Source organism: Phyllobates terribilis, unplaced genomic scaffold (genome assembly GCF_046119375.1).
Source record: "Phyllobates terribilis strain yellow unplaced genomic scaffold, ASM4611937v1 Scaffold_364__1_contigs__length_1914224, whole genome shotgun sequence".
NCBI classification, from domain to species: Eukaryota; Metazoa; Chordata; class Amphibia; order Anura; family Dendrobatidae; genus Phyllobates; species Phyllobates terribilis.
In genome coordinates this window covers 1353798-1380569 of record NW_027363124.1, presented here as the reverse complement: position 1 = coordinate 1380569, position 26772 = coordinate 1353798, and the positions used below count along the sequence as shown (strand labels likewise).

The following is a 26772-nucleotide window of genomic DNA, read 5'->3' as shown; positions in this document are numbered from 1 at the left end:
TACTCCAAAATTTCCTGGTAGACGGCTGCGCTGACTTTGGTCTTGATAAAACACAGTGGACCTACACCAGCAGATGACATTGCTCCCCAAACCATCACGGATCGTGGAGACTTCACACTAGACCTCAAGCAGCTTGGATTGTGGCCTCTCCACTCTTCCAGAAGAGACAATTACCCATTAAAAATTAACTTTTAATCTAAACACACTAAAATAGTGTACTCAATAGTACAGTTGGGACAAACTAACATATAAGAAAAAAGACAAAGAAGAAAGTTTAAATGAGGGATAGGGTGCATCGATAATAGATGCTACCACACTGGAATACAGCCACCTTCTTCTTTTTTTCCCCTGATGAGCCCCACATTCAAGGAGGGGGGGCGAAACGCGTAGGAATTATGGGACTATTTTTTTGGACATTTGATCCACTGGTGTATTTTCATATTGAAGGAAAACCTGCTGCACTGATGTCTTTTTTACTCAGGAAGAAATACCATTTAGCTTACTTTATACTCACCTGATGGAGTACTATCTTCAGGGGTACCTGGTGTCTTTTTTTCTCTGGATTGATATATGTTAACTCTTTCCGTTGGTGATCGCATGGCTGAATTTGATCTCTACAAACTGAATATCTTTGGATCAACAAGTGGAACTTGCCTTTACACCAGCCTGAACATTTCTTGGATGCAACAAGATAAGTCCATTGATTTTTTTATTGTTATTACATGTATACATGTTTTTCTGACTAGCAGCTTTTTTTTCATTTGGGACATTGTCATTTTTGTATCCATCAGCACCTCTAATATCGTGTATATTTCCCTTAACTGTTTTTGGTGAACTACAATTACTATGAAATACTCTGTGGTTCTAATTGGAGATTTTTATTTATTTATTTTTCTGGGACACTGCTATTTACTACTTATTTTCTACATTTTTTGATCACTGGACTACTATTTTGCTTTATATTGGTCATTTGATGTGGCTTTTTGAAAAAAATTTTCTGGACTTTATATTTATTTCAAGATCTAATTGGACTACGTTTTGAGTCTTATATGACTCTGCATGCTGGTGGACTACATTTTCATACACCTCAATTTTTGCTGACTTATTGGGGCATTACTACTACTGTGGACATTTAGTTTTCTATATGCCATTGACGTTATTATTGGATATTTGCTGAACACGCTACTTAGGACGCTGTTTGTCAAATTTATATGTGTACTTTTTGAATTGCATTATTAAGGTTCTTTGGGGACTAGGTTAAGGATAGCCTTGGTGCAGCGGGGGCATTATTTGAATTTTGCGGGTTGATACACTCCACTGCCAGGAAGGGATTAGTTTATTATCCCTTGTTTCGTATCAATTACGTTGACACTATCTCTAGTCCTTTTCACCTTTATATCCCTCTATGTCTTTTTTCTTATATGTTAGTTTGTCCCAACGGTACTATTTAGTACATTATTTTAGTGTGTTTAGATTAAAAGTTAATTTTTAATGGGTAATTGTCTCTTCCGGTAGATAATCTTTATTTACCCTCTCTCCAACGTATGTTGGTTATTTTCTGGTATTTGGCCTCTCCACTCTTCCCTTAGACTATGGGACCTTGATTTCCAAATGAAATGCAAAATTCAACAGCATGGACCACTGAGCAACAATCCAGGTCTTTTACTCCTTGGCCCAGGTAAGACGCTTCTGGCGTTGTCTATTGGTCATGAGGGGCTTGACACAAGCAATGCGACACTTGTAGCCCATGTCCTGGATACGTCTGTGTGTGGTGGCTCTTGAAGCAATGACTCCAGCAGCAGTCTACTCCCTGTGACTCTCCCCCCAAATTTTTGAATGGCCTATTCTTAACAATACTTTTATGGTTGCGGTTATCCCTGTTGCTTGTGCACCTTTTTCTACCACGCTCTTTCCTTCCATGCTCTTTCCTTCCACTCAACTTTCCATTAATATGCTTGAATACAGCACTCTGTGAACAGCCAGCTTCTTTAGCAATGACCTTTTGTGGCTTACCCTACTTGTGGAGTGTGTCAATGACTGCCTTCTGGACATCTGTCAAGTCAGCAGTCCTCCCCATGATTGTGGAGCCTACTGAAATAGACTAAGGGACCTTTTTAAACGCTTAGGAAGCCTTTGCAGATGTTTTTTGTTAATTATTTTAATTTACTGAGATAATGACTTTTGTGTTGTCATTGGCTGTAAGCCATAATCCTCAACATTAACAGAAATAAACACTGGAAATAGATCATTTCCGTTTGTAATGACTCTATATAATGAGTTGCACTTTTTGTATTGAAAAACTGAAATAAACTTTTTGATGATATTCTAATTTAGTGAAAAGAACTTGTATATACCATGAGGCATTATCTGGTCCTATTTAATGTATCAGTGTATTTTTTATCTATATATCAGGGTTAACTAGGGTTTTTCAGGGACAGCCACCAGTAAGCGGGGACGCCATTGACATTCCTTAGTGTGCTAACCTCCGCGGCTAGACAGTATCACCTTTGTTTAGGTGCGGGATAGAGTACGATAGTGACTGTGTTACGCACACGCCCGGACTGACTGGCGTGAGCATGATTAGTGATCCCACTGGACCATAAACTGAGGAGTGCCTGGAGGGGCGTAACTAAGTATCATCCCGGTCCGACCAAAGTCGCACGGCGGCTCAATCGACTCCGTGAACCAGGTAGGAACCGAGCTGAGGGACCAGGTGCTACTCCAGGTCAGACCCCGGTCACAGCTGTTGACCCACACCGGGGAATGCAGGAACAGGCAGGTTAGGCTGGTATGCAGACAGGTGGGTATTGGCAGGCATGGCTGGTATGCAGACAGGTGGGTACTGGCAAGCACGGCTGGTGTGCAGACAGGGGGGTACTGGCAGGCATGGCTGGTGTGCAGACAGGGGGGTACTGGCAGGCACGGCTGGTGTGCAGACAGGCAGATACTAGCAGGTAGGAGCGCAGGCTGGATAGGGACCAGTACAGACTGGGATACAGGAACCGAGCCGCAGGTGCGGTGGACAAGCAGAGCAGAACTGCAGGTGCAGTGAGCAAGCTGAGCAGAGCAAAACCGCAGGTGCAATGAGCAAGCGGAGCAGAGTGAAACTGCAGGTGCGGTGAGCAAGCAGAGCAAAACCACAGGTGCGGTGAGCAAGCAGAGCAGAGCGAAACCACAGGTGCGGTGAGCAAGCAGAGCAGAGCGAAACCACAGGTGCGGTGAGCAAGCAGAGCAGAGCGAAACCGCAGGTGCGGTGAGCAAGCAGAGCAGAGAGAAACCGCAGGTGCGGTGGGCAAGCAGAGCAGAGCGAAACCGCAGGTGCGGTGAGCAGCAGAGCAGAACAAAGCAGAAGGTGCAGGCAGGCAGGACAGGGCTCTGTTCACATGGAACAGACTTGAAAATACAGGAAGATAGTTAGAACACAGGAGGTAGATACAGAGGCAGGGAAATGGGAAAAGCAGAACCAGATACACACAAGATACTTACAATGAAGTAGCTATTGGACACTAAACTCACAAACAGAAGTACAGAGACAACGAGTAGGAGTTAGGTACTGGTTCAGACACTGCAGGAAAAGGAAAGGATCGGACATAGAGACAAACAGGTAACGGGCTAGGAGACAGTTCAGACAGGAACTGATACAGGAACAAGATACAGGAACGAGCCTGGGTACTCAGCCCCCAGGGTGGCGGAAACAGACTAGAAGTCACAGGTAACGGCCCTGGGTATTCAGCCCCCAGGGTGGCGGAAACAGACTAGATTCAGGACAGGACCTGGCAACTCACAGTTGTACAGAACACACTCTAAGGAAGTGTTGCTCAGGCCCCTCCTACTGGGTGGAGGGGGTTTAAGTATCCAGTGACTCGCAGCAATAGGCTGGGAACACATTAGGACTGCCCACACTGTAGCTTTAAGAATCAGGAAGTAACAGCGCCGCCGCCCTAAGCCAGCAGACAAGAGACATACAAACAGCATGTACTGGAGCAAAGTGTGCAGCCTGGACTGATAGGTAAGATTGCGGTCCTGCATGATGGGAGGTGGTAAGCCATGCAAGCACGCCGCCAGAAATGTTACAGACTGTATCAATTATTCAGCAACATCATTGTTTACTGTATAGGGTAATAAAGTATAATAAAGTGGTTAAGGACGTGACTTAACTAACATTGTGCAGTGAGTCTGTTTTCCTCATAGTGACGGATATTTCTTGTTGCAAACACAATGATATTATTTTTCACGTTAAACCTTTCTTTAAACTTTTTGAAACAATTTTCATTAGTGCGATCATACAACATACAAGCCTCTGATTGCTCCGGTGATGCACTGTACTACTGTAGTGCCGTGTATTATCACTGCCTGTCCGTGTAATACTAACAGTCCCATACACATGAGATAAGTGTTGGCTGAACGGTCATTTGGCAGGTGGCTATCTCTCCCGACTCCCCCATACACACAATTATTCCAATTTTTCTGCGGTCTATATGAGAGAGTCAACTCCAGACTCTTCTAGGATTATCTATAGGAATAACAAACAGAATAGCTTCTGAAATTCAGGATGCCAGATTCTTCTCTGCCCTGACATGATTTGTCAGGAGGACCCCAAATACATTATATAGTCGACCAAACCCCCAAAATCAGTGCTTACATGCAACTTTAACCTAATTATTATTATTTATTATTATAGCACCATTTATTCCATGGCGGTTTACATGTGAAAAGGGGTATACATAGCAAATACACTTAAAATAATCTTGAACAAAGCGAATCAGCGACTGGTACAGGAGGAGAGAGGATCCTGCCTGCGAGGGCTCACAATCTACAAGGGAGGGGTGAGGATACAGTAGGTGGGGGTAGAGCTGGTCGTGCAGCGGTATGGTGGGAGCGGTGGTTACTGCAGATTGTACGCTTGTCGGAAGAGGTGGTTCTTCAGGTTCCTTTTGAAGGTTTCCACGGTAGGCGACAGTCTGATATGTTGGGGTAGAGAGTTCCAGAGTAGGTGAGATGCACTGGAGCAATCTTGTATATGATTGTGGGAGGAGGAGATAAGAGGGGAGTAGAGAAGGAGAACTTGTGATGATCAGAGGTTGCGGCTAGGTAAGTACCGGGAGACTAGGTCACAGATGTATGGAGGAGACAGGTTGTGGATGGCTTTGTATGCCAAGGTTAGGGTCTTGAACTTGAGTCTCTGAGTAATGGGGAGCCAGTGAAGAGATTGACAGAAAGGAGAGGCAGGGAATAGCGGGGGGACAGGTGGATTAGTCGAGCAGCAGAGTTTAGGATAGATTGGAGGGGTGCGAGAGTGTTGGAAGGGAGGCCACAGAGCAGGAGGTTGCAGTAGTCGAGGTGGGAGATGATGAGGGTATGCACTATTGTTTTTGTAGAGTCTTTGCTGTGGAATGTGCGGATCCGGGAGATATTTCTGAGTTGGAGTCGGCAGAAAGTGGAGAGGGCTTGGATATGTGGTTTGAAGGAGAGATCAGAGTCCTGGGTTACACCGAGGCAGCGAGATTGTGTTACTGGGGAGAGTGGGCAGTCATTCACTTTGATGGATAGGTCAGATGGGGGGGTTGAGTGAGGTGGGGGAAAGATGATGAATTCAGTTTCTCGATGTTAAGCTTTAGAAATCTGGCAGAGAAGAAGGATGAAATAGCAGACAGACATTGTGGGATTTTGGTTAGCAAGGAGGAGATATCGGGTCCAGAGAGGTAGATCCGCATGTCATCAGCATAGAGGTGATACTGAAAGCCATGAGACTCTATGAGCTGTCCCAGGCCTAAGGTGTAGATGGAGAAGAGCAGGGATCCTAGGACTGAACCTTGGGGGTCACCGACAGATAGGGGGTGAGATGAGGAGGTGGTGTGTGAGTGGGAGACGTTGAATGTCCAGTCTGTTAGGTATGAAGAGATCCAAAATAGGGCCAAGTCTGTGATGCCAAGAGAAGAGAGAGTCTGTAGTAAGAGGGAATGGTCTTTTAACATCCCCATAATATGTATGGGGATGTTAAAAGGTAACTTATTGGACGTTACCTCTGGCCTGGCCTAATAGACTTTCGTACATTGCAGGCCCAGACACCATTATTAGGCATTTAAGTATCGGAATAACTAGGCAGCCCCATACTATCGAGTATTTAGGGGAAGAGGGGCATTGAGCCGAACTCTGTCAAACTTTCTGAGATGCCATGTTTGCTTTTGACGGCAACAAGTGGTTAAACTGGCAGGGTTTATGTTGTTGCAGCTGCACCTGTGCCATCCTAACGGTGTACATCTGTGTTCGGTGCCCAATTTCTCATTAAACAAATGTTTAATGTTTTCAAAAATAAGAAAATGTGTCTTATGCTTTTTTTCTTTTTGCAAGAATTTTAGTGCCAGTTTTATTTTGAAACTTTTTTATTTCTTCTTTTTTTCTGGTGTTTTTCTTCTAAGGCCATAAATAAACCCCATAAAACACTGTACATGGAGACTTTGGTGTCAAATAATTTCTGTGGTGTTTGTGCAAACAAAAAAGCTTTTATAAAAGCCTCAAACTTCTGTGTGTGAATCAGACCTGAGCTCTAACTTGTTAGAAGATGACAGTCTGGGGAAGATGGGAAACATTCATATAGACCAGGGATCCTCAAACTACGGCTCGCGGGCCACATGCGGCCCGCGGAGGACTTTTATCCGGCCCGCCGGGCTATGGGCGGAGGAGAGAGGAACGGTGCCATTGCCCTCCCTTCCCCCCGCTTGCTCAGGTCCCCGGCAGGCGGATACTTACCTCTCCCCGTGCCTCCGCAGATCCGCTGTCTTCCTGCTCTGCGCTTCCTGTGACGTCTCAGGTCAGAGGGCGCGGTGACGTCTTTACACCGCGCCCTCCCGAGTGCCGTCACAGGCAGCACAGAGCGGGAAGACGCCGCCGCGACGCTGGAGTCCAGACCAGAGCAGCGGCAGCAAGTGAGAAGTGAGGTGAGTATTGGATTTTTTTTTTTTTTAATGTATGGAGGCATAGGTCATTATATGGGGGGGTGACATCCTGCAAGGGGTATAATATGGGGGGGTGACATCCTGCATGGGGCATTATATGGGGGGGGGTGACATGCTGCATGTGGCATTATATGGGGGGTGACATGCTGCATGTGGCATTATATGGGGGGGTGACATGCTGCATGTGGCATTATATGGGGGGTGACATGCTGCATGTGGCATTATATGGGGGGGTGACATGCTGCATGTGGCATTATATGGGGGGTGACATGCTGCATGTGGCATTATATGGGGGGGTGACATGCTGCATGTGGCATTATATGGGAGGGTGACATGCTGCATGGGGCATTATATGGGGAGTGACATGCTGCATGGGGCATTATATGGGGGGTGACATGCTGCATGGGGCATTATATGGGGGACGGGGTGACATGCTGCATGGGGCATTATAAAGACAGGGGAGTGATATCCTGCATGGGGCATTATATGGGGGGGATGACATGCTGCATGGGGCATTATATGGGGGGGATGACATGCTGCATGGGGCATTATATGGGGGGGTGACATGCTGCATGGGGCATTATATGGGGGGTGACATCCTGCATTGGGCATTATATGGGGGTGACATCCGGCATGGGGCATTATATGGGGGGAAAGGGACATCCTGCATGGGGCATAATATGGGGGGGGTGACATGCTGCATGGGGCATAATATGGGGGTGGTGAAATGCTGCATAGGGCATAATATGGGGGGGTGACATGCTGCATGAGGCATTATATGGGGGGGGGTGACATGCTGCATGGAGCATTATATGGGGGGTGGCATCCGGCATGGGGCATTATAAGGGGGGAACAGCCTGCATGGGGCATTATAAGAGGTGGAACAGCCTGCCTATTGGGAACATTTACCTGCCTATTGAGGACCTATGCTGCCTATTGGGGATATTTACCTGCCTATTGGGGATATTTACCTGCCTATTGGGTACATTTACCTGCCTATTGGGTACATTTACCTGCCTATTGGGGTCATTTACCTGCCTATTGGGGTCATTTACCTGCCTATTGGGGACATTTACCTGCCTATTGGGGTCATTTACCTGCCTATTGGGGTCATTTACCTGCCTATTGGGGACATTTACCTGCCTATTGAGGACCGATGCTGCCTATTGGGTACAGTTACCTACCTATTGAAATACCGGTTTATCTAACTTTACTTGTTCTTCATTTTAAATATTGTATTTGTTCCTGTATTGTTTTTTTTTACTACAAAATAAGATATGTGCAGTGTGCATAGTAATTTGTTCATAGTTTTTTTTAAAAACTATATTCCGGCCCTCCAATGGTCTGAGGGACCGTGAACTGGCCCCCTGTTTAAAACGTTTGAGGACCCCTGATATAGACGGCCTGTGGAGATGTAGTCAGTGACGGACTCTGGCCAAATATGGTTCTAGAGCCTTAGTAAAAGATGAAGATGTCATCCTCATCATGAAGTAGTTATTTCTCATGTTACGTGTAATGAATATCTCCTGCAGTATTACTAATGCCGATTCCAGTGTTGGTAAATGAGACGAGAATTAGCTTTATGGAAGATGAGTCTATGAGAAACTTGTTCAGCTGCAGACTCCAAGGAAGAAACTGCTTGTTGTCTGTGGCCTAAAATATATAGGTTTTATTACTAGATGTAAAGAAGAAAACAAAATATTGTAAAATATTAAATCTCCTCATATGTTTCCCCTTATTATCTCCAGTAATTGTATTATTACACAGGATTTTTATGATGTTACATCGGCTCATCTTCTCATTCAGGTCTCTACAATATCAATATCAGATCCTCTCAGTGAAGATCGTCTATATAAGAGAATTTTCCTGATTTACCCATCAAAGATGGATATGGACAGAGACAAGATGGTGGAGAGGATATTCCACCTCACCCTAGAGATCCTCTTCCGTCTTACTGGAGAGGTGAGAGATTCTGATGACGTCCCATTACATCATTCTTATCTATGGGAATAACAGATGGACAGAACTGGAGAGGTGAGGACTCTGGAAATGTCTGGAGTGAGATTTATTAATGTGTCTCTCCATAACCAGGATTACACAGTAGTGAAGAAGACCTCTAGTGAGTGCTGTCAGGACCCTGTGTCTGAGGGATGGGGAAGACCACTGAGCCCAATCACAGGGCCTCCACCTCACCCCCTGATACATGAGGACATCAATGACCAGAAGATCCTAGAACTCACCTACAAGATGATTGAGCTGCTAACTGGAGAGGTGACACTGCTGGGAATGCTGGGACATTATACAGTAACGCTATGAAGGGATCGGGGGGATGACTGTATCATTGTATGTGTCAGGTTCCTATAAGGTGTCAGGATGTTGCTGTCTATTTCTCCATGGAGGAGTGGGAGTATTTAGAAGGACACAAAGATCTGTACAAGGACCTCATGGTGGAGGTTCCCCAGCCCCTCACATCACCAGGTAATAGACAGGACTAAATACACACGGCCTATAATTATCTGTATGTAAAGAATGAATTCAGTCCCTGTATGTGTTTCCTCCAGATCTATCCAGTAAGAGGACAACACCAGAGTGATGTCCCCGTCCTCTTCTTCCACAGGACTGTAAACAAGAAGACCCCAATGTTCCTCAGGATCATCAGGTAGATGGAGAGAAGGTGTCATGAGATCTCCTTTATAATGTGTAGACGGCTGTGAAGGTCTTGTGCTCAGTCTTGTTTTATCCACCAGTATTATATGTTTTATACTTGTGTAATGAGAACGGTGGACATGGCAGGATTAGAGCTGATCATAGATGTGACTTATCCTTCTCTCTGTGACTACTTTTTCTTTCAGGGTGAAGATCTGACCCATAATATTACAGAGACATATGTGAGGGGTGATGAGCGGTGTAAAGAGGAGATTCCTACATATGACTACCCAGGTGAGTACTGACCACTAAATGTAGAGAAGTCACCGATTATTCTCAGTCACCGGCTGTGGCTGCTTTATCATTGGTGTAGGGTCTGCTGTATCACAATCGTCTGTTCACCAATTTGCCTCTACACCACAACATTCTCCTCCACCCAAAAATTTTCAAATGACTTTTGGTATTGAAGCCCTCTTCTATAGAACTTACAACCTGGAGGATCCACCTACCCCCTGGGATTAGGAGACGCTGACCGTTACCTGCCCAGATCTGTAAACTACAAAACCAAAGGACAGCGTACGTAGAATGTGCTGACAAAAGTTAGAAAATCACTTGAAGAAAAATGATGATAGGCCTCTTAGAGAAAGCGGAGGGTAATGATGCTGTTGGCTTTCTAGAATCCTGCTATCTTATAGGATGAATCTTCCTTCTCTCCCTTCTGTGCTGCTGAATGTTCTCATATGGTCCTTACAAGACCAGGTCCAGTCTTTCTGGCCAAACTTCACTTTTATGATCGACAACATTAAATGTGAAGTGAGGGCCAAGTGTGAATTTCTGTACAATAACAACAGAGTTTCCCTTTATTCTGACTTTTCAATTTCTTTTAAAACCAACTAACTTCAAACAGGATTGCTATAAACTACATAAAAAAAATATTACACCTGTGCCATGATATATCTCTAAGCTAAATTTAAGACACTTCAGCTTTGCATGATTATAAAAAGTTCTCTTTAAATGTCTAATATTCTTCTTGAAACTCATCTGATAGAATATTGTCCCTTACAATAGTTTAGATTGCCAAGAGCCACCGAGCCCCATACTCTAATTACCCCAGAGAGGTTTCACCACTAATTACTTATTTTTTACTGATGAAGACTAGTGATGAGCGAGCATACTCTCAAGTACTCGGTACTCGCCCGGATGCTCAGGTCCCCTCCCTGCATGTTTGGCGCTCTTTAGAGCGCCAGTCAACATGCAGGGATTGCCTGCCACTCACTGTAATGCCGCAGCCATATTGGTTGTGGCATTACAGTGATTGACTGGCCGCACAGCGTCATCAGGGCTATATCAGACCTGGTGCCGCCGTGCTCGTCAGTCTACTCCGCAATCAGGCAGTATAGGGAGAGGTGCTGCTGACCTAGGGAGAGATTTGGTTGTGTATTAGGTAGTGTAGGGAGAAAACAAGTACATTACACATATCCATCTCAACAAACAGTTCTTCTGAGGACTAATCCATTTGCAGAGATATCAGGCAGGCAGGGTATATAGCAGACTGCAGTGCATATAGCACAAGAGGCTCCATTCCAGTTCTGCCTTCTGCTGGATGTGTTGGATATTTCTAGAAATAGGCCCAGGTCTCAGGGGCCAGGAATAAGTTTTTGGGGGTCTTAATCCTCATTATTTGCTTAAAAAGCAATCCAGAGAACACCATTTTTCTGCGCCATTTGCTTGTTGGCACTGCAGAATACAGCCAGGTCCTTTCCATATTACAGCGCTAAAAATCCAGCTATTTAAAACTGTGGTTTGTCCGTCACACGGATCACATATAATTGCGCTGAAAATACTGCCATTTTTGGTCTCCATTCAAATTTTTCTTTCGTGTGTCAGCAAAGTTTTTGACACCGGTTTGCTGTTCAAAATAGTTACCTACAGGCCAGGTATTTAAAACTGTGATTTCTCTGTCACACGGATTACATATAACTTCGCTCCAAATTCAGCCATTTGTAGTGAGCGTGGAAGATATTGTCCTCAATTTAAAATGGGCAAGGCGCGTGGCAAGGGACGGGTAACTGGACGTGATGGTGAGGGTGCATGCGGAGGCCGAGGCCGTGGGCAAGCTGAAATTGTGCCACAACAAACACCCACATCTTCTTGCCCGACCTTCCTGTCTCAATTCCTAGGGGACTGCAGCACACCACTATTGAACCCAGAGCAGTGTCAAAAGGTTGTTGGTTGGATAGCAGATAATGCTTCCAGTCACGTTGCCACTACCACCCTGTCTTCCACACGGTCAAGTCTCAGTAGCCGTGAGTCTGGACTGCATATTCCTCACCCTGATCCTCCTTCCTCCCACCATGCCGAGTGCCCGGAGACAACTGATCCCACACTTGGACACGCCAAAGAGCTGTTCACTTTTCCATTTATAGATTTGGGCCTCTCGCCCGGTCCACTTGAAGCGGGGCAAGGGAAGATCGCATATAGCAATGCGCAAATATTTGAGCAGCCACGGTCACACGAAGGCGATGGTGGGAAAGTGTCACAACAGGTGGACGATGATGAGACACAATTGCCAGAAAGGCAGAAGGAGGACCAGAGTGCGGAAGTGGAAGACGAGGTGGTGGATGATATAGTAACTGACCCAACCTGGCAGGAGGACATGCAGAGTGAGGACAGAGGCAAACAGGGGGAGGGAGGCAGAGCACCCCAACAGGCAGGAAGAAGCAGTCTGGTGGTCGCAGACAGAAGGCAGTCAACCGTTCCCCGTAACACCAACACGAAGGAAGTTGCCAGTACAACTGTTAGGTCTTCCCGAGTCTGGTTGTTTTTTAAAGACTGCCGATAACCCCCAAAAGGCCATTTGACCATCTGCCAGGCCAGCATCAGCAGGGGTGGCAAAACTAGCATCCTAACCACCACCAGCATGATCAGGCACATGGCAGCAAAGCACCCGACTTTGTGGGCTGAACCCCAGGGTCCAGGAACAGTGTCTGGTATCACTGCTTCTTCTGCTGTTGTGCATGCAAGCCAATCCCCTTTCCATGGTGCATGCGAAGATGCCTCCTGCCCTACACCTGTCATTGCACACTCTCAAGTAGCAGCATCAGGAAGCATGTCCACGTCCTTGTCCCAGCGCAGCGTTCAGTTGTCCATACCCCAGTCCTTGGAATGCAAGCGCAAATAAGCATCCAACGCCCCACTGGCCACACTACTAAATTCCCACATTTCACGACTGCTTGCGCTCGAAATGTTGCCTTTTAGGCTCGTGGAGACGGAAGCATTCCGCAACCTGATGGCGGCGGCCGTCCTCGGTACTCGGTCCCCAGCTGCCACTATTTCTTCCAGTGTGCCGTCTCCGCATTACACAAGCACGTGTCCCAAAACATTAGCCGTGCCCTCAACAATGTAGTTACCGGGAAAGTCCACCTAACCATGGACACGTGGACAAGTACTTGTGGGCATGGATGGTACATCTCGCTGACGGCACACTGGGTTAACATAGTGGAAGCCGGGACCCAGTCGGACCTTGGGACGGAACACGTCCTCCCGACGCCAAGGATTGCGGGCCATAGGTCAATCAGGGTTGCCCCCAGAGTCTGCAGCTCCTGCACCTCATCCTCCTCAGCCTCCTCCTCTTCAGCCTCCATCTCCGAAATGACCACATCATTCAGAAGCTGGAAGCACTGCAGCACTGCCTCGGCCAAGCGGCAACAGGCTGTCCTGAAACTAATATGCTTAGGTGACAAACCGCACAATGCTGAAGAGTTGTGGACTGATCTGAAAGAACAGGCAGATCTGTGGCTCACACCGCTGAATCTACAGCCAGGCATGGTCCTGTGTGACAAAGGCCGGAACCTGGTGGCGGCTCTAAAGTAAGGCAAGCTCACGCACGTACTAAGCCTGGCCCACATGCTTAACCTCGTGGTTCAGCGGTTTTTCAAATCCTACCCGGAACTGCTTGTTAAAGTACGCCGGCTGTGTGCCCATTTTAAAAAGTCGCCTACAGCTTCCTCCGCCCTTGCCGTGCTTCATCAGCGTTTGCAGCTTCCGGCTCACAAACTGGTGTGTGATGTCTCCACTCGTTGAAACTCTACACTGCAGATGTTGGGAAGGATTTGTGAGCAGAAGAGAGCAGTTGTTGAGTACCAGCATCAACAAGGCCGTCGGTATTCCGTTCAGACTCCACACATAAGCCCTCAGGAGTGAACATGGATGTCAGACATATGTACCATTCTCCAAAACTTTGAGGACTCCACCAAGATGGTGAGCGGCAATGACGCCATAATTAGCGTCACCATCCCGCTTCTCTGTCTTCTGAAACTCTCTCTGCTCACAATCAAAGAGGATGCATTGCTGGCGGAGCACGATGAGATGGAGCAAGAAACCATACAGGGTGATTACACACAGCCCAGCCTCATCTCATCCCAACGTGGATTGGGTGACAATGAGGAGGAGGAGGAAGAACACGAGCTAGTTTCACGCGCTATAGATGGTAATACCTGCACAACTGTCATACCGTCTGTTCAGCGTGGATGGCCTGAGGAGGAGGAAAGCATGGTCAGCCTTCCTCTTGGTAAGGACACGGAAGTCTTGCCTGTTAGCAGTCTGGTACGCATGGCTGAGTTTATTTTACTCTGCCTTACCCATGCCCCTTGCGTTCTCAAAATTTAGGGTGATTGTCATTACTCGGTGACACTTCTAGACCCATGCTACAAGGAGAACTTTAGATCTCTTATTACTGAGGCGGGCAGGTCTACAAAAATGGGGCAGTACCTGAAGTCCCTTGTTGGGGAACTATTAAAAAAATTCCCATCTGAAAACACTGGCGGCAGAGGTCACAGTTCGTTGGACAACCAAGGAGTACAGGCGTGAGAGACACAACTTCAATCCAGCAGAGGCAGGGGAACACTGTCAATGTTCTGGGACAGTTTTCTCAGCCCCTCCCATCGCACAGGTCCTGAGGCGCAGGGTACTCTCACAAGGAGTGCAAAGTTTGGGAAGATGCTGAGGGAGTACCTTGCTGACCATACCAACGTCCTCTGTGATTCCTCTGTGACTTATAATTATTGGGTTTCCAAGCTGGATACATGGAATGAACTGGCTTTCTACACCTTGGAGGTCCTGGCCTGCCCTGCCGCATAGTTTTATCAGAGCGGGTTTTTAGTGCCTCTGGTGGAATCATAACTGATAAGCGCATCCGCCTGTCAACTGAAAATGGTGACAGGCTGGATTGGGCCAGACTTCTCAACACCACTGAATGATAGCAGCGTAACATAAACTCAAATCCAGTGTCTTTTTTTGGGAGGTGTATTCCCATGCACCTCTTCACACCCACACATGGGTATACACTTCTTGATTTTGGCTTTTTGCTCTTGTCTTCCTCCTTCTCCTCATCCTCATCCTCCACCACCATATCACCAGGGTGACCGTGGTCCGTGATGCAACACCCACATAATTTTTTAAAGGCTGTTTATGATGCACGCACAAAAAAATTTTTTATACAGTATGTTCATGTATACACCCCATGGGTAAATGTTTGTCAGCCCATACACTTAGTGCATGGGCATTACAAGTATAGGAGATCCGCTCCTTTCTAATGGTAACATTTTTTATGAGTCCCTCCTCCACGTCTCTTCCAAGGGGCATTGGAATGCCTCCAAATTTTTGGCAACCCTTGCATTCAGTGCATAGTCACACACAATGGGAGACCTACTTCCTATTAACATTGGGAATATTGTTTTAAGGAGGCCCTCCTCTAAGTCTGTTCAAAGGGGTGTTGGGGTGTGTCCAAATTTTGGGCAGCCCTGCCACTCACTGCATACGCCATAACAGTATAGGATACCCACTCTTTATTAATGGGAACAATAAAACATAGCCTGCTGATGGCTCTCTAAGAATAGTGAGGGCCGACTGCTGCCCTTTAAGAATAGTGAAGACCGCCTGATGGCCCTATAAAAATAGGCTTTGTGACTTTCAGAGTCCCTCCTTCATAAATGAAACACTATGTGTCTGATGATATCTCACACACCACATGGCCAGATAAGGTTGTAAAATGTTAAAATTACATTTCCTGGTGAATACATTTGTCACGGTTGAAAGCAATGCAAAAGTGCAAAAACGCATTAAAAACGCTAAGTGTGAACATAGCCCAAGGTGTGGAGGAGTATTTTTGTTTTTGGTTATTTATTTTGCTTTATATGCAAGTCATTACCCTGGAAAGGATGTTCCTTAACATATTTCTCAGAAAAATCCATTTTGGTTTCGTTTTTGTATGTTTTATTGCGAGTTCGTAAAAGTGGCGTAATATTTCTGACAACGTTTTTGACAGAAGTGGCCTGGAAATCAGAAATGCTTCCAGGGGTCTTCCGCATGCTGTTCCCATGTCATTTGAGCACTGTTCCCATCGATTTGGGCAATTTTTAGGCCCTCTGCTGACCGCTGGGGATGCCGCCGGTAAAATACTCGAGTTTCCCATAGACTTACTTTGGGCTCGTCGCTCGGGTCGAGCACCCGAGTATTCCAAAGTGCTCGACCCGAGCATCGTGCACCCGAGCATTTTAGTGCTCACCCATCACTAATGAAGACTGTTGAGTTTGATCATTTCAGTAAATGTGTTTTTGTCTATAGTCACAGTTTTTGACTGCCAGACTGAGTAGTATCTTCACAGTTTCTTATTAGACTATGAACTGTCATTGTCTTGGTGAATCATTCCATATTTTTACATAACTTACTATTTTTACGGAGAGTTTAAGTAGAAATGTTCAAAAAAATCTAAAATTCAAGGATATATTTTGTTCAAAAATAATTAGTTTTCTTCTTGGCAGATGACTGTACCAGGAGATCAGAGCGACAGCTGGTATCTTCAATTTTTCAATCAGATGTTTTTGAGATCCCACAGGATACAATTGAAGTGAATGGCATTACTCCAGATATACCATCAATCCTTCACAGCAAAGATCTGTCATCTGATCCTTTGAAACGGGTCCTGTCTTCTGATTCATTACCAACTACTAAGGAAAATCAAAGTCACAAAAAAAGCATTAAAAAACTAATTGCTCCTAAAGCAAAGACGCCATTTTCACATTCAGAACACGGGAATAATTTTCCCCTGGAAAAGTGTTTTCTTAAACTTCAAAAAATTCATAAAGCAAAAAAGGGATTTTCTTGCTGCAAATGTGGGAAATATTTTAACCAGATATCAGATCTTGTTAGGCATGAGAGAATTCACACAGGTGAGACTACTTATTCATGTTCAGAATGTTCGAAGTGTTTCAGCCACAAATCAAATTTTGTTAAGCACCAGAGAACTCACACAGGGCAGCGGCCTTTTTCCTGTTCAGAATGTGGGAAATGTTTTAGCCAGAAATCAAATCTTGTTAGACATGAGAGAATTCACACAAGGGAGAAGCCTTTTTTATGTTCAGAATGTGGAAAATGTTTTAGCCAGAAATCAGATTTTGTTAAGCACAAGCTAACTCACACAGGGGAAAAGCCTTATTCATGTTCAGAATGTGGGAAATGTTTTAGCCAGAAATCAAGTTTTGTAACTCACCAGAGAACCCACACAGGAGAGAAGCCTTTTTTCTGTTCAGAATGTGGGAAACGTTTTAACGATAATTCATATTTTGTTAAGCACCAGCGAACTCACACAGGGCAGAAGCCTTTTTCATGTTCAGAATGTGGGAAATGTTTTAAAGATAAATCAGATCTTGTTAAGCACCAGAGAACTCACACAGGGGAGAAACCTTTTTTGTGTTCAGAATGTGGAAAATGTTTTAACCAGAAAACAGATTTGGTTAAGCACCAAAGAACTCACACAGGGGAGAAGCCTTTTTCCTGTTCAGAATGTGGAAAATGTTTTAGCCAGAAGTCAAATTTGGTTAAGCACCAGAGAATTCACACAGAGAAACCTTTTTCCTGTTCAGAATGTGGAAAATGTTTTAGCCAGAAATCAGATTTGGTTAAGCACCAGAGAATTCACACAGAGGAGAAGCCTTTTTCCTGTTCAGAATGTGGAAAATGTTTTAGCCGTAAATCAGATTTGGTTAAGCACCAGAGAACTCACACAGGGGAGAAGCCTTTTTCCTGTTCAGAATGTGGGAAACATTTTAACGATAATTCATGTTTTATTAGGCACCAGCGAACTCACACAGGGCAGAAGCCTTTTTCCTGTTCAGAATGTGGGAAATGTTTTAGCCACAAATCAAATTTTGTAATTCACAAGAGAACCCACACAGGGGAGAAGCCTTTTTCCTGTTCAGAATGTGGAAAATGTTTTGTGAAGAAATCATCTCTTTTTAGTCACCAAAGAATTCACACAGGGGAGAAGCCTTTTTCATGTTCTTAATGTGTGAAATGTTTTACACAGAAATAAACTCTTAATAAACGTCAGAGAAGTCACACAGGTCAGAAGCCCCTTTCATGTTCAGAATGTTGGAATTGTTTTAACTGAAAATTGTACCTTCTTAAAGGAGTTGTCCACTACTAGGACAGTCTCTTGTCATTCCTCATGTTTGACCTCGTTAAAATAAAAACACTCATAATAACTTTCCGTGTCAGCACCGTTCTAGTAGTGTTGAGATGAGATTCGCATTCCCGGGGCTCATGTGAGGTCATTACATCACACAAGCCCTGCATTCAATCGGCTTCACTGTCGCCGCTTTCGGATGTGTTGAACACCAACAGGAAGCCAGGGCTGCAGCTGCTCTCCGACTTCCTCTTAATGTTCAATTTGTTCGAAGGTGGGGACAGTTACGCCAGCACTGATTGGGCGCAAGACTCTCAACAACCTCACTTGAGCCTCGGAAATGAGAATGCTGACAGCGCTGGATTGGGAAGTTTGTGTAAATGTTTTTATTTTAACAGGATCAAACATTAAGAATGAAAAGGGATTGTGAAAGTAGTGGACAACCCCTTTAAACATCAAAAATCCCACATAGAGACTAGTCCTTATCATACCTAGAGTGTGAAAAGTGATTTTCTGGAAAATCGTATTTTGTTGACCATCAAAAACAACTCCGATGGGGAGAGAAACTATATATGTTATTGACAAACTGCAAACAGTTGTACAGTACAGACCAAAAGTTTGGACACAACTTCATATTTAAAGATTTTTCTGTATTTTCATGACTATGAAAATTGTACATTCACACTGAAGGCATCAAAACTATGAATTAACACATGTGGAATTATATACTTAACAAAAAAGTGTGAAACAACTGAAAATATGTCTTATATTCTAGGTTCTTCAAAGTAGCCACCTTTTGCTTTGATGACTGCTTTGCACACTCTTGGCATTTTCTTGATGAGCTTCAAGCGGTAGTCTTCTTTAAATGAGGTGTGTCCAAACTTTTGGGCTGTACTGTATATGTACAGGTTAAAAGTTAACGCGTTTCGAAGTCATACACAACCTCAGGACATAACCTAATAGGTACCATGTGTAACTTGAGTTTTATATGCTTTTTGAAAAAAAACACCAAACAGGGGGGACACATGATGTGTCAATTTCATATGTAAATACATTAAAAAGAGGTCGGTTGAAGTGTTAAAGACAGAAAAATATTGCATATATTTATTGCATTAAAACATAATATAGTATATTAATAAAAACAACTGAAAAAGAAATGTTCATACCATTTGAGTAAAAAAAATAATTTGTTATATGTGTGTATTCCTAAATGAGATGCGAACTGGTGCTCGATTGATTTATTGGAGTATGAATGTGGTTTAACAGTGCTGAAGGCCACCCAAGAGTTTCAATGATCAGAATAGAGCTGCAAAATTGGTTCATTATGAAAGGGGGAATGATATCCCAATGGTTTATACTTAGTCTCTAACAATATTTGGCACAATTATTCTATATGACATTAGAAAAATAATTATTAAAAAAGAGAATATAATGTTAACCAGTAGGTGGGGAGAAATAATGAGTGTGTGCTTAGTGGTTTTAGAGTGCGGGTTTTCTGGTGCTCCAAATAGAGCTTGTGATCATTACCAAAGGAGAGCTTCTAGTGTGGGAGCTGAATGGCATATCCGACAAAAGGAAACGTCAGATACGCCTGATGATTAGATGAGTGAGGTGGACTGTAAAGTAAGGTGATACACACTTCGGTTTAAATAAGATGAATAGTATAACACACAGGAACGTCGGCTGATCTTCCAAGCCGCACCAGAGGATTGCGGTCGACAAGCGTTCCGAGTCAGAGGCAAGCAGCAATACAAAGAAGGCTGTCGGGTAAAACAGGATGGTGGATGTGAGAAAACAAGAAGAGATGAAGGGAAAATGGGTGAGCGGCATCATATAATAAGATGTATTAAACGAAGGAGAATGGATCAAACGCTTACAATGTGTATTGGAAAGCATTTCATGTGTACTGAGCTGTTAGGAATAAATAGATTATTGTCACATCTTTGTGATAAACTATACTAAGTGAAGGGCTAAGTGCCAAGCTTTAATCTATACTTAAAATATATCCAATGATACCAAAAAAATGTGTTGTATATGCAGCCAATCGAATATGAGCTTTTTGTATATATGAATTGTGAAAAACGCGCTGAATATCTCAAAAATAAATGAATAACTGCTCATTGCAAAAACTATTTTAAAATAAATAGATAATTGATTAAAAGAGATCATTTGTCATTTGTTGATCCTGGAATATTATTAATCATGTTAAAATCTCAATTAATTAGTTCATAAATCTAGATAAAAAAGGAATAAATAAAGGGGGGAGGGGTTGATCCAAGGATTAATTAAAAACTGATAAGTGGGAATAAAAATTATTAAAGGAATATATCTGTGATTTCAATGTAAAAAGTTAGAGATGCGGTAAGAAGTAAATGCAAAACTGAAAAATATAGAAATAATTGCAGTATTTCATATGAATATAAACCAATATAATATATAGGTAAAGGTTCCAAAAACAGTGTTTCCTACCTTTTGTTATCTTCTGACACTAATGATCTGTGCCATATGAAAATTATGGATATATCCGAATGATGATCCTTTTGTTCTCTCCTAAATTAACTGCCCTGCAGAGCGTTACATTCTGCTCAATAGAGATCCTGGCAAATATTCTGCAGAGTGTTGCACTATGCTCAATCAAGATCCTGGCAAAATGCCAGAAAAAGTACATCCCGTTATGCCGGGTACTGGATTGTGTGTCCCAATCTTAGGTGCACTCGTGTGGTGTATGTATCTACAATCCACATGGTGGAGAAGGAGCTGAGCGATATGAATGCGGTGCCGTCTGGCCACCGTATATCGCGTTGCCGCCTTTGCAGGTAAGTGACATCACTCAGGCAATGAATTCCGGAGTGAGTACAGTTCTTACGCGTTTCAGCGGTTACGACCGCCTTCATCTGAGATGGTGCCTGTTACCTATGGCGGTGTTTATATAGGTGCCTGTCAGGGAAATATTGTCAGGAAAATTTTCTTCCATATTTGCCTGACATAGATGTTCACCCCCTCCCTTATTCCCCTTTTTCTCAGCACAAAAGCCCCAATTAACACAGTCCAGAGATGACAATCTACAATGTATTCCTGCAAATTATCACCCACAGCCAAAATAGCTTATACAAACAACTGGCAGCCAAGAGGTGCCACCAAGCTACTTAGGATGCAATTAGTGTCAAGATCACAGTAATTTGTGTGTGATGGGGAAGGTTTGCTTTCCCCCAACTTAAAAAAGAAACCTCCAGCCACTTTGTCTCCGATATGAAATATTGTATGTTCCATAATTCCATATTTTTATTGATAGCAACAGCCCAGGAATGTATCCATAGTTTTCCATGGCTGTAAGCAAAATCAGGGCGATGTAGCGCAAAAACACCAGAATAGCAGACTGCAGCTATGCGATGTGTAGTCTGTAAATGAATGTAAAATCATAATAGAAAATATGATATCACTTTTGGGCTTCTGGGATCAACGAGCGATGAGTTATTGCAGAAGTTAGCATTTTTAATAAAAATGTACAGGCTGGAGACCGGCCCACATGATGTCACCAAAGGGGGCGTGTGGACATATCTCCCCTTAGGTATAAGAGAACACATGGACAATACAAGAGCACTCATTGCCAGGGTGGTATAAGGATTATAAACACCTGGTCGTGTTCGATAATGCTCAAATCAAGCTGAGGAGCCCCTTCTCCACCTATATTGAATCGTCGCAGTGTTCTGTTTCTTTTGTCCTGTAATCATTCCCTCCCCCAAAGCCACATACGCTACCAAAACGCAGGCGTCCGCCCAGGCCTGCATTATACACTGCTCAAAAAAATAAAGGGAACACTTAAACAACAGAATATAACTCCAAATAAATCAAACTTCTGTGAAATCAAACTGTCCACTTAGGAAGCAACACTGATTGACAATCAATTTCACATGCTGCTGTGCAAATGGAATAGACAATAGATGGAAATTATTAGCAATTATCAAGACACCCTCAATAAAGGAGTGGTACTGCAGGTGGGGAACACAGACCACATCTCAGTACCGATGCTTTCTGGCTGATGTTTTGGTCACTTTTGAATGTTGGTTGTGCTTTCACACTCGTGGTAGCATGAGATGGACTCTACAACCCAAAGAAGTTGCTCAGATAGTGCAGCTCATCCAGAATGGCACATCAATGCGAGCTGTGGCTAGAAGGTTTGCTGTGTCTGTCAGCGTAGTGTCTAGAGGCTGGAGGCGCTACCAGGAGACAGGCCAGTACACCAGGCAATGTGGAGGAGGCCCAAGGAGGGCAACAACCCAGCAGCAAGACCGCTACCTCCGCCTTTGTGCAAGGAGGAACAGAAGGAGCACTGCCAGAGCCCTGCAAAATGACCTCCAGCAGGCCACAAATGTGCATGTGTCTGCACAAATGGTTAGAAACCGACTCCATGAAGGTGGTATGAGGGCCTGACGTCCACAGATGGGGGTTGTGCTCACAGCCCAACACCGTGCAGGACGCTTGGCATTTGCCACAGAACACCAGGATTGGCAAAGTCGCCACTGGTGCCCTGTGCTCTTCGCAGATGAAAGCAGGTTCACACTGAGCACATGTGACAGACGTGACAGAGTCTGGAGATTCCGTGGAGAGCGATCTGCTGCTTGCAACATCCTTCAGCATGACCGGTTTGGCAGTGGGTCAGTAATGGTGTGAGGCGGCATTTCTTTGGAGGGCCACACAGCCCTCCATGTGCTCGCCAGAGGTAGCCTGACTGCCATTTGGTACCGAGATGAGATCCTCAGACCCCTTGTGAGACCATATGCTGGTGCGGTTGGCCCTGCGTTCCTCTTAATGCAGGACAATGCCAGACCTCATGTGGCTGGAGTGTGTCAGCAGTTCCTGCAAGATGAAGGCATTGAAGCTATGGACTGGCCCGCCCGTTCCCCAGACCTGAATCCGATTGAGCACATCTGGGACATCATGTCTCGCTCCATCCACCAACGTCACGTTGCACTACAGACTGTCAAGGAGTTAGCGGATGCTTTAGTCCAGGTCTGGGAGGTGATCCCACAGGAGACCATCCGCAGCCTCATCAGGAGCATGCCCAGGTATTGTAGGGAGGTCATACAGGCACATGGAGGCCACACACAATACTGAGCCTCATTTTGACTTGTTTTAAGGACATAACATCAAAGTTGGATCAGCCTGTAGTGTGTTTTTCCACTTTAATTTTGGGGGTGACTCCAAATCCAGGCCTCCATTGATTAATAAATTTGATTTCCATTGATGATTTTTGTGTGATTTTGATGTTAATAATCAGTCTATCATGCAGCCAGCAGCAACCGTGCGGGGCGTACACCCATAATCCTGGAGCTGGAATTCGGAGGTGTGACGCCATACGCTCTCTGTGTGCTCGCCGATGCCCAAGGAGTGAGTAGTTTGGATCGTATGCTCGCGATTCCGGATGAAACACTGATAGCGTGACGGCACGGTGTGATATTGCGTGATCTCCCCGTTGTCGTCCCTGTGGGTGATCCCTGACCGTGCCTGTTACCTATGGCAGTGTTTATATAGGTGCCTGTTACCTATGGCGGTGTTTATATACACATGTGGTCAAAATTGTTGGTACCCCTTGTTTAATGAAAGAAAATCCCACAATTGTCACAGAAATAACTTGAATCTGACAAAAGTAGTAATAAATTAAAAATCTATGAAAATGAACAAATGAAAGTCAGACATTGCTTATCAACCCTGCTTCCACACAATTTTAAAAAAATGTAACTTATGAAATAGGCCTGGACAGAAATGATGGTTCTTCTTAACTTAATATTTTGTTGAACAACCTTTTGAGGCAATCACTGCAATCAAACGATTCCTGTAACTGTCAAGGAGACTTCTGCACCTCTCAACAGGTATTTTGGCCCACTCCTCATGAGCAAACCTCTCCAGTTGTCTCGTGTTTGAAGGTTGCCTTTTCCAGACGGCATGTTTCAGCTCTTTCCAAAGATGCTCAATAGGATTTAGGTCAGGGCTCATAGAAGGCCACTTCAGAATAGTCCAATGTTTTCCTCTTAGCCATTCTTGGGTGTTTTTAGCTGTGTGTTTTTGGTCATTATCCTGTTGCACGACCGATGACCTGCGACTGAGACCAAGCTTTCTGACACTGGGCAGCACATTTCTATATAGAATCCCTTGATAGTCTTGAGATTTCATTGTACCCTGCACAGATTCAAGACACCCTGTGCCAGATGTAGCAAAGCAGCCCCAGAACATAATCGAGCCTCAACTATGTTTCACAGTAGGGAGTGTTCTTTTCTTGATATGCCTAATCTTTCGGTCTGTGAACATAGAGCTGATATGCCTTGCCAAAAACCTCCATTTTTGTCTCATCTGTCCATAGGACATTCTCCCAAAAGCTTTGTGACTTGTCTACATGTAGTTTGGCAAATTCCAGTCTGGCTTTTTTATGATTTTTTTCCAACAATGGTGTTCTCCTTGGTCGTCTCCCATGAAGTCCACTTTGGATAAAATAACGACGGATGGGGCGATCTGACACTGATGTTCCTTGAGCTTGAAGTTCACCTTTAATCTCTTTAGAAGTTATCCTGGGCTTTTTTTTACCATTCCTATTATCCGTCTCTTTGATTTGTCATCAATTTTCCTCCTGCGGCCACATCCAGGGAGGTTGGCTACAGTCCCATGGATCTTAAATTTCTGAATAATATGTGCAACTGTAGTCACAGAAACATCAAGCTGCTTGGAGATGGTCTGATAACCTTTACCTTTAACTTTTAACATGCTTGTCTATAATTTTCTTTCTAATCTCCTGAGACAACTCTTTCCTTTGCTTCCTCTGGTCCATGTTGAGTGTGTTACACACCATGTCACCAAACAGCACAGTGAGTATCTGTAGCCCTATATACAGCCCCACTGACTGATTACAAGATTGTAGACACCTGTGATGCTAATTAGTGGACACAACTTGATTTAACATGTCCCTTTTGTCACATTATTTTCAGGGGTACCATCATTTCTTTCCAGGCCTATTTCATGAGTTTAATTTTTTTTTTAATTCTGTGGAAGCAGAAAAGCAATGACTGGCTTTCATTTGTTCATTTTCAAAGATTTTTAATTTATTATTACTTTTGTCAGATTCAAGTTATTTCTGTGACCATTGTGGGTTTTTCTTTCATTAAACGAGGGGTACCAACAATTTTGACATGTGTAGGTGCCTGTTACCTATGGCAATGTTTATATAGGTGCCTGTGACCTATGGTGGTGTTTATATACTATATAGAAAAGCTCCTAATTTATGCTTCCGACAAGCTTTTTGGAGATGGAAATTTCATTCTCCAGCAGGACTTGGCACCTGTCCACACTGCCAAAAGTATCACTGTGCTTGATGGGCCAGCAAACTCACCTGACCTTAACCCCATAGAGAATCTATGGGGTATTGTCAAGAGGAAGATAAGAGACACCAGACCCAAAAATGCAGACGAGCTCAAGGCTGCTATCAGAGCAACCTGGGCTTCCATAACCCCTCAGCAGTGCCACAGGCTGATCGCCTCCATGCCACATTGCCGCATTGATGCAGTAATTGATGCAAAAGGAGCCCTGACCAAGTATTGAGGGCATTTACTGAACATACATTTCAGTAGGACAACATTTCGGATTTTAAAAACATTTTTCAGGCTGTTGTTATAGAGTATTCTAATTTACTGAGATAATGACTTTAGTGTTTTCATTGGCTGTAAGCCATAATCATCAACCTTAACAGAAATAAACACTTGAAATAGATCTCTCTGTGTGTAATGACTCTATATAATAGATCCCTCTGTGTGTAATGACTCTATATAATAGATCCCTCTGTGTGTAATGACTCTATATAATAGATCCCTCTGTGTGTAATGACTCTATATAATAGATCCCTCTGTGTGTAATGACTCTATATAATAGATCCTTCTGTGTGTAATGACTCTATATAATAGATCCCTCTGTAATGACTCTATATAATATATGAGTTCCACTTTTTGTATTGAAGAACTGAAATAAATAAACTTTTTGATGTTATTTTAATTTAGTGAGATGCACCTGTATGTACCATACTAAAAGCCTAAAGAAAATAGGGGAAAGGGGGGGAGGGAGAATAAAGAATCCTAAAGAATAAAATATACATAAGTACACGTGCGGTCTGGTTATCTAGTACGTGTTTTGCATAAGATGAGACATCGGTGTATTCACTGGGACTTTTTGATACAAATTTAAGGATTTCGTCCTTTATTTTCTTATCAGGATCTGAGGAAGTGTCTTCAGAATTATCGCTTTCTTCATCCACAGGCAAATGACAGTAAACGCTATTTGAATGAAACTCACTATATGATTGATTAGGTGATATGGATTCCGTCTTCATAAATGGCAGTGTAGGACTCCTCGTATACTGGTCCTCTGTATTGCCATCACAGACATTGTAATCCGGTGTCTGCAGTCACTATTACTGAATGAGACAGTTTAGGGGACGTAGATGTGATGTAAAGTTGTTTCCTATTGTTATCTGTGTCCCTGAGAGGTGTTGTCCTCTGCCTGTGTTCACATTCTGCACTTTGCCCGGCCCTGGCTTTACATGTGGCTTATCAATATTCACGTCACTCATTGACTGCAGGGAAGGTCTGAGACATCCCTGTGCTGGAGCCAGAATTGCTGGTGACCTGTCCTGTATGTCTGTGGGAGGACAATAGTAACATGGTTTTT

The 26772-nt window shown here is 44.0% G+C and overlaps 1 protein-coding gene and 1 pseudogene across 2 annotated transcripts in view; both read left to right on the top strand.

The window, feature by feature from the left end:
* The window catches only part of LOC141222884 (uncharacterized), a 67352-nt gene that overhangs the window by 18128 nt on the left and 22452 nt on the right, over positions 1-26772 (top strand). For both annotated transcript variants that reach the window (XM_073666714.1, XM_073666715.1), the window contains exon 2: positions 9048-9227. In XM_073666714.1, the coding sequence (XP_073522815.1) occupies positions 9048-9227 (180 nt within the window). The remainder of the gene's footprint in view (positions 1-9047; positions 9228-26772) is intronic.
* Positions 9486-20185, top strand: LOC141222881 (uncharacterized; annotated as a pseudogene).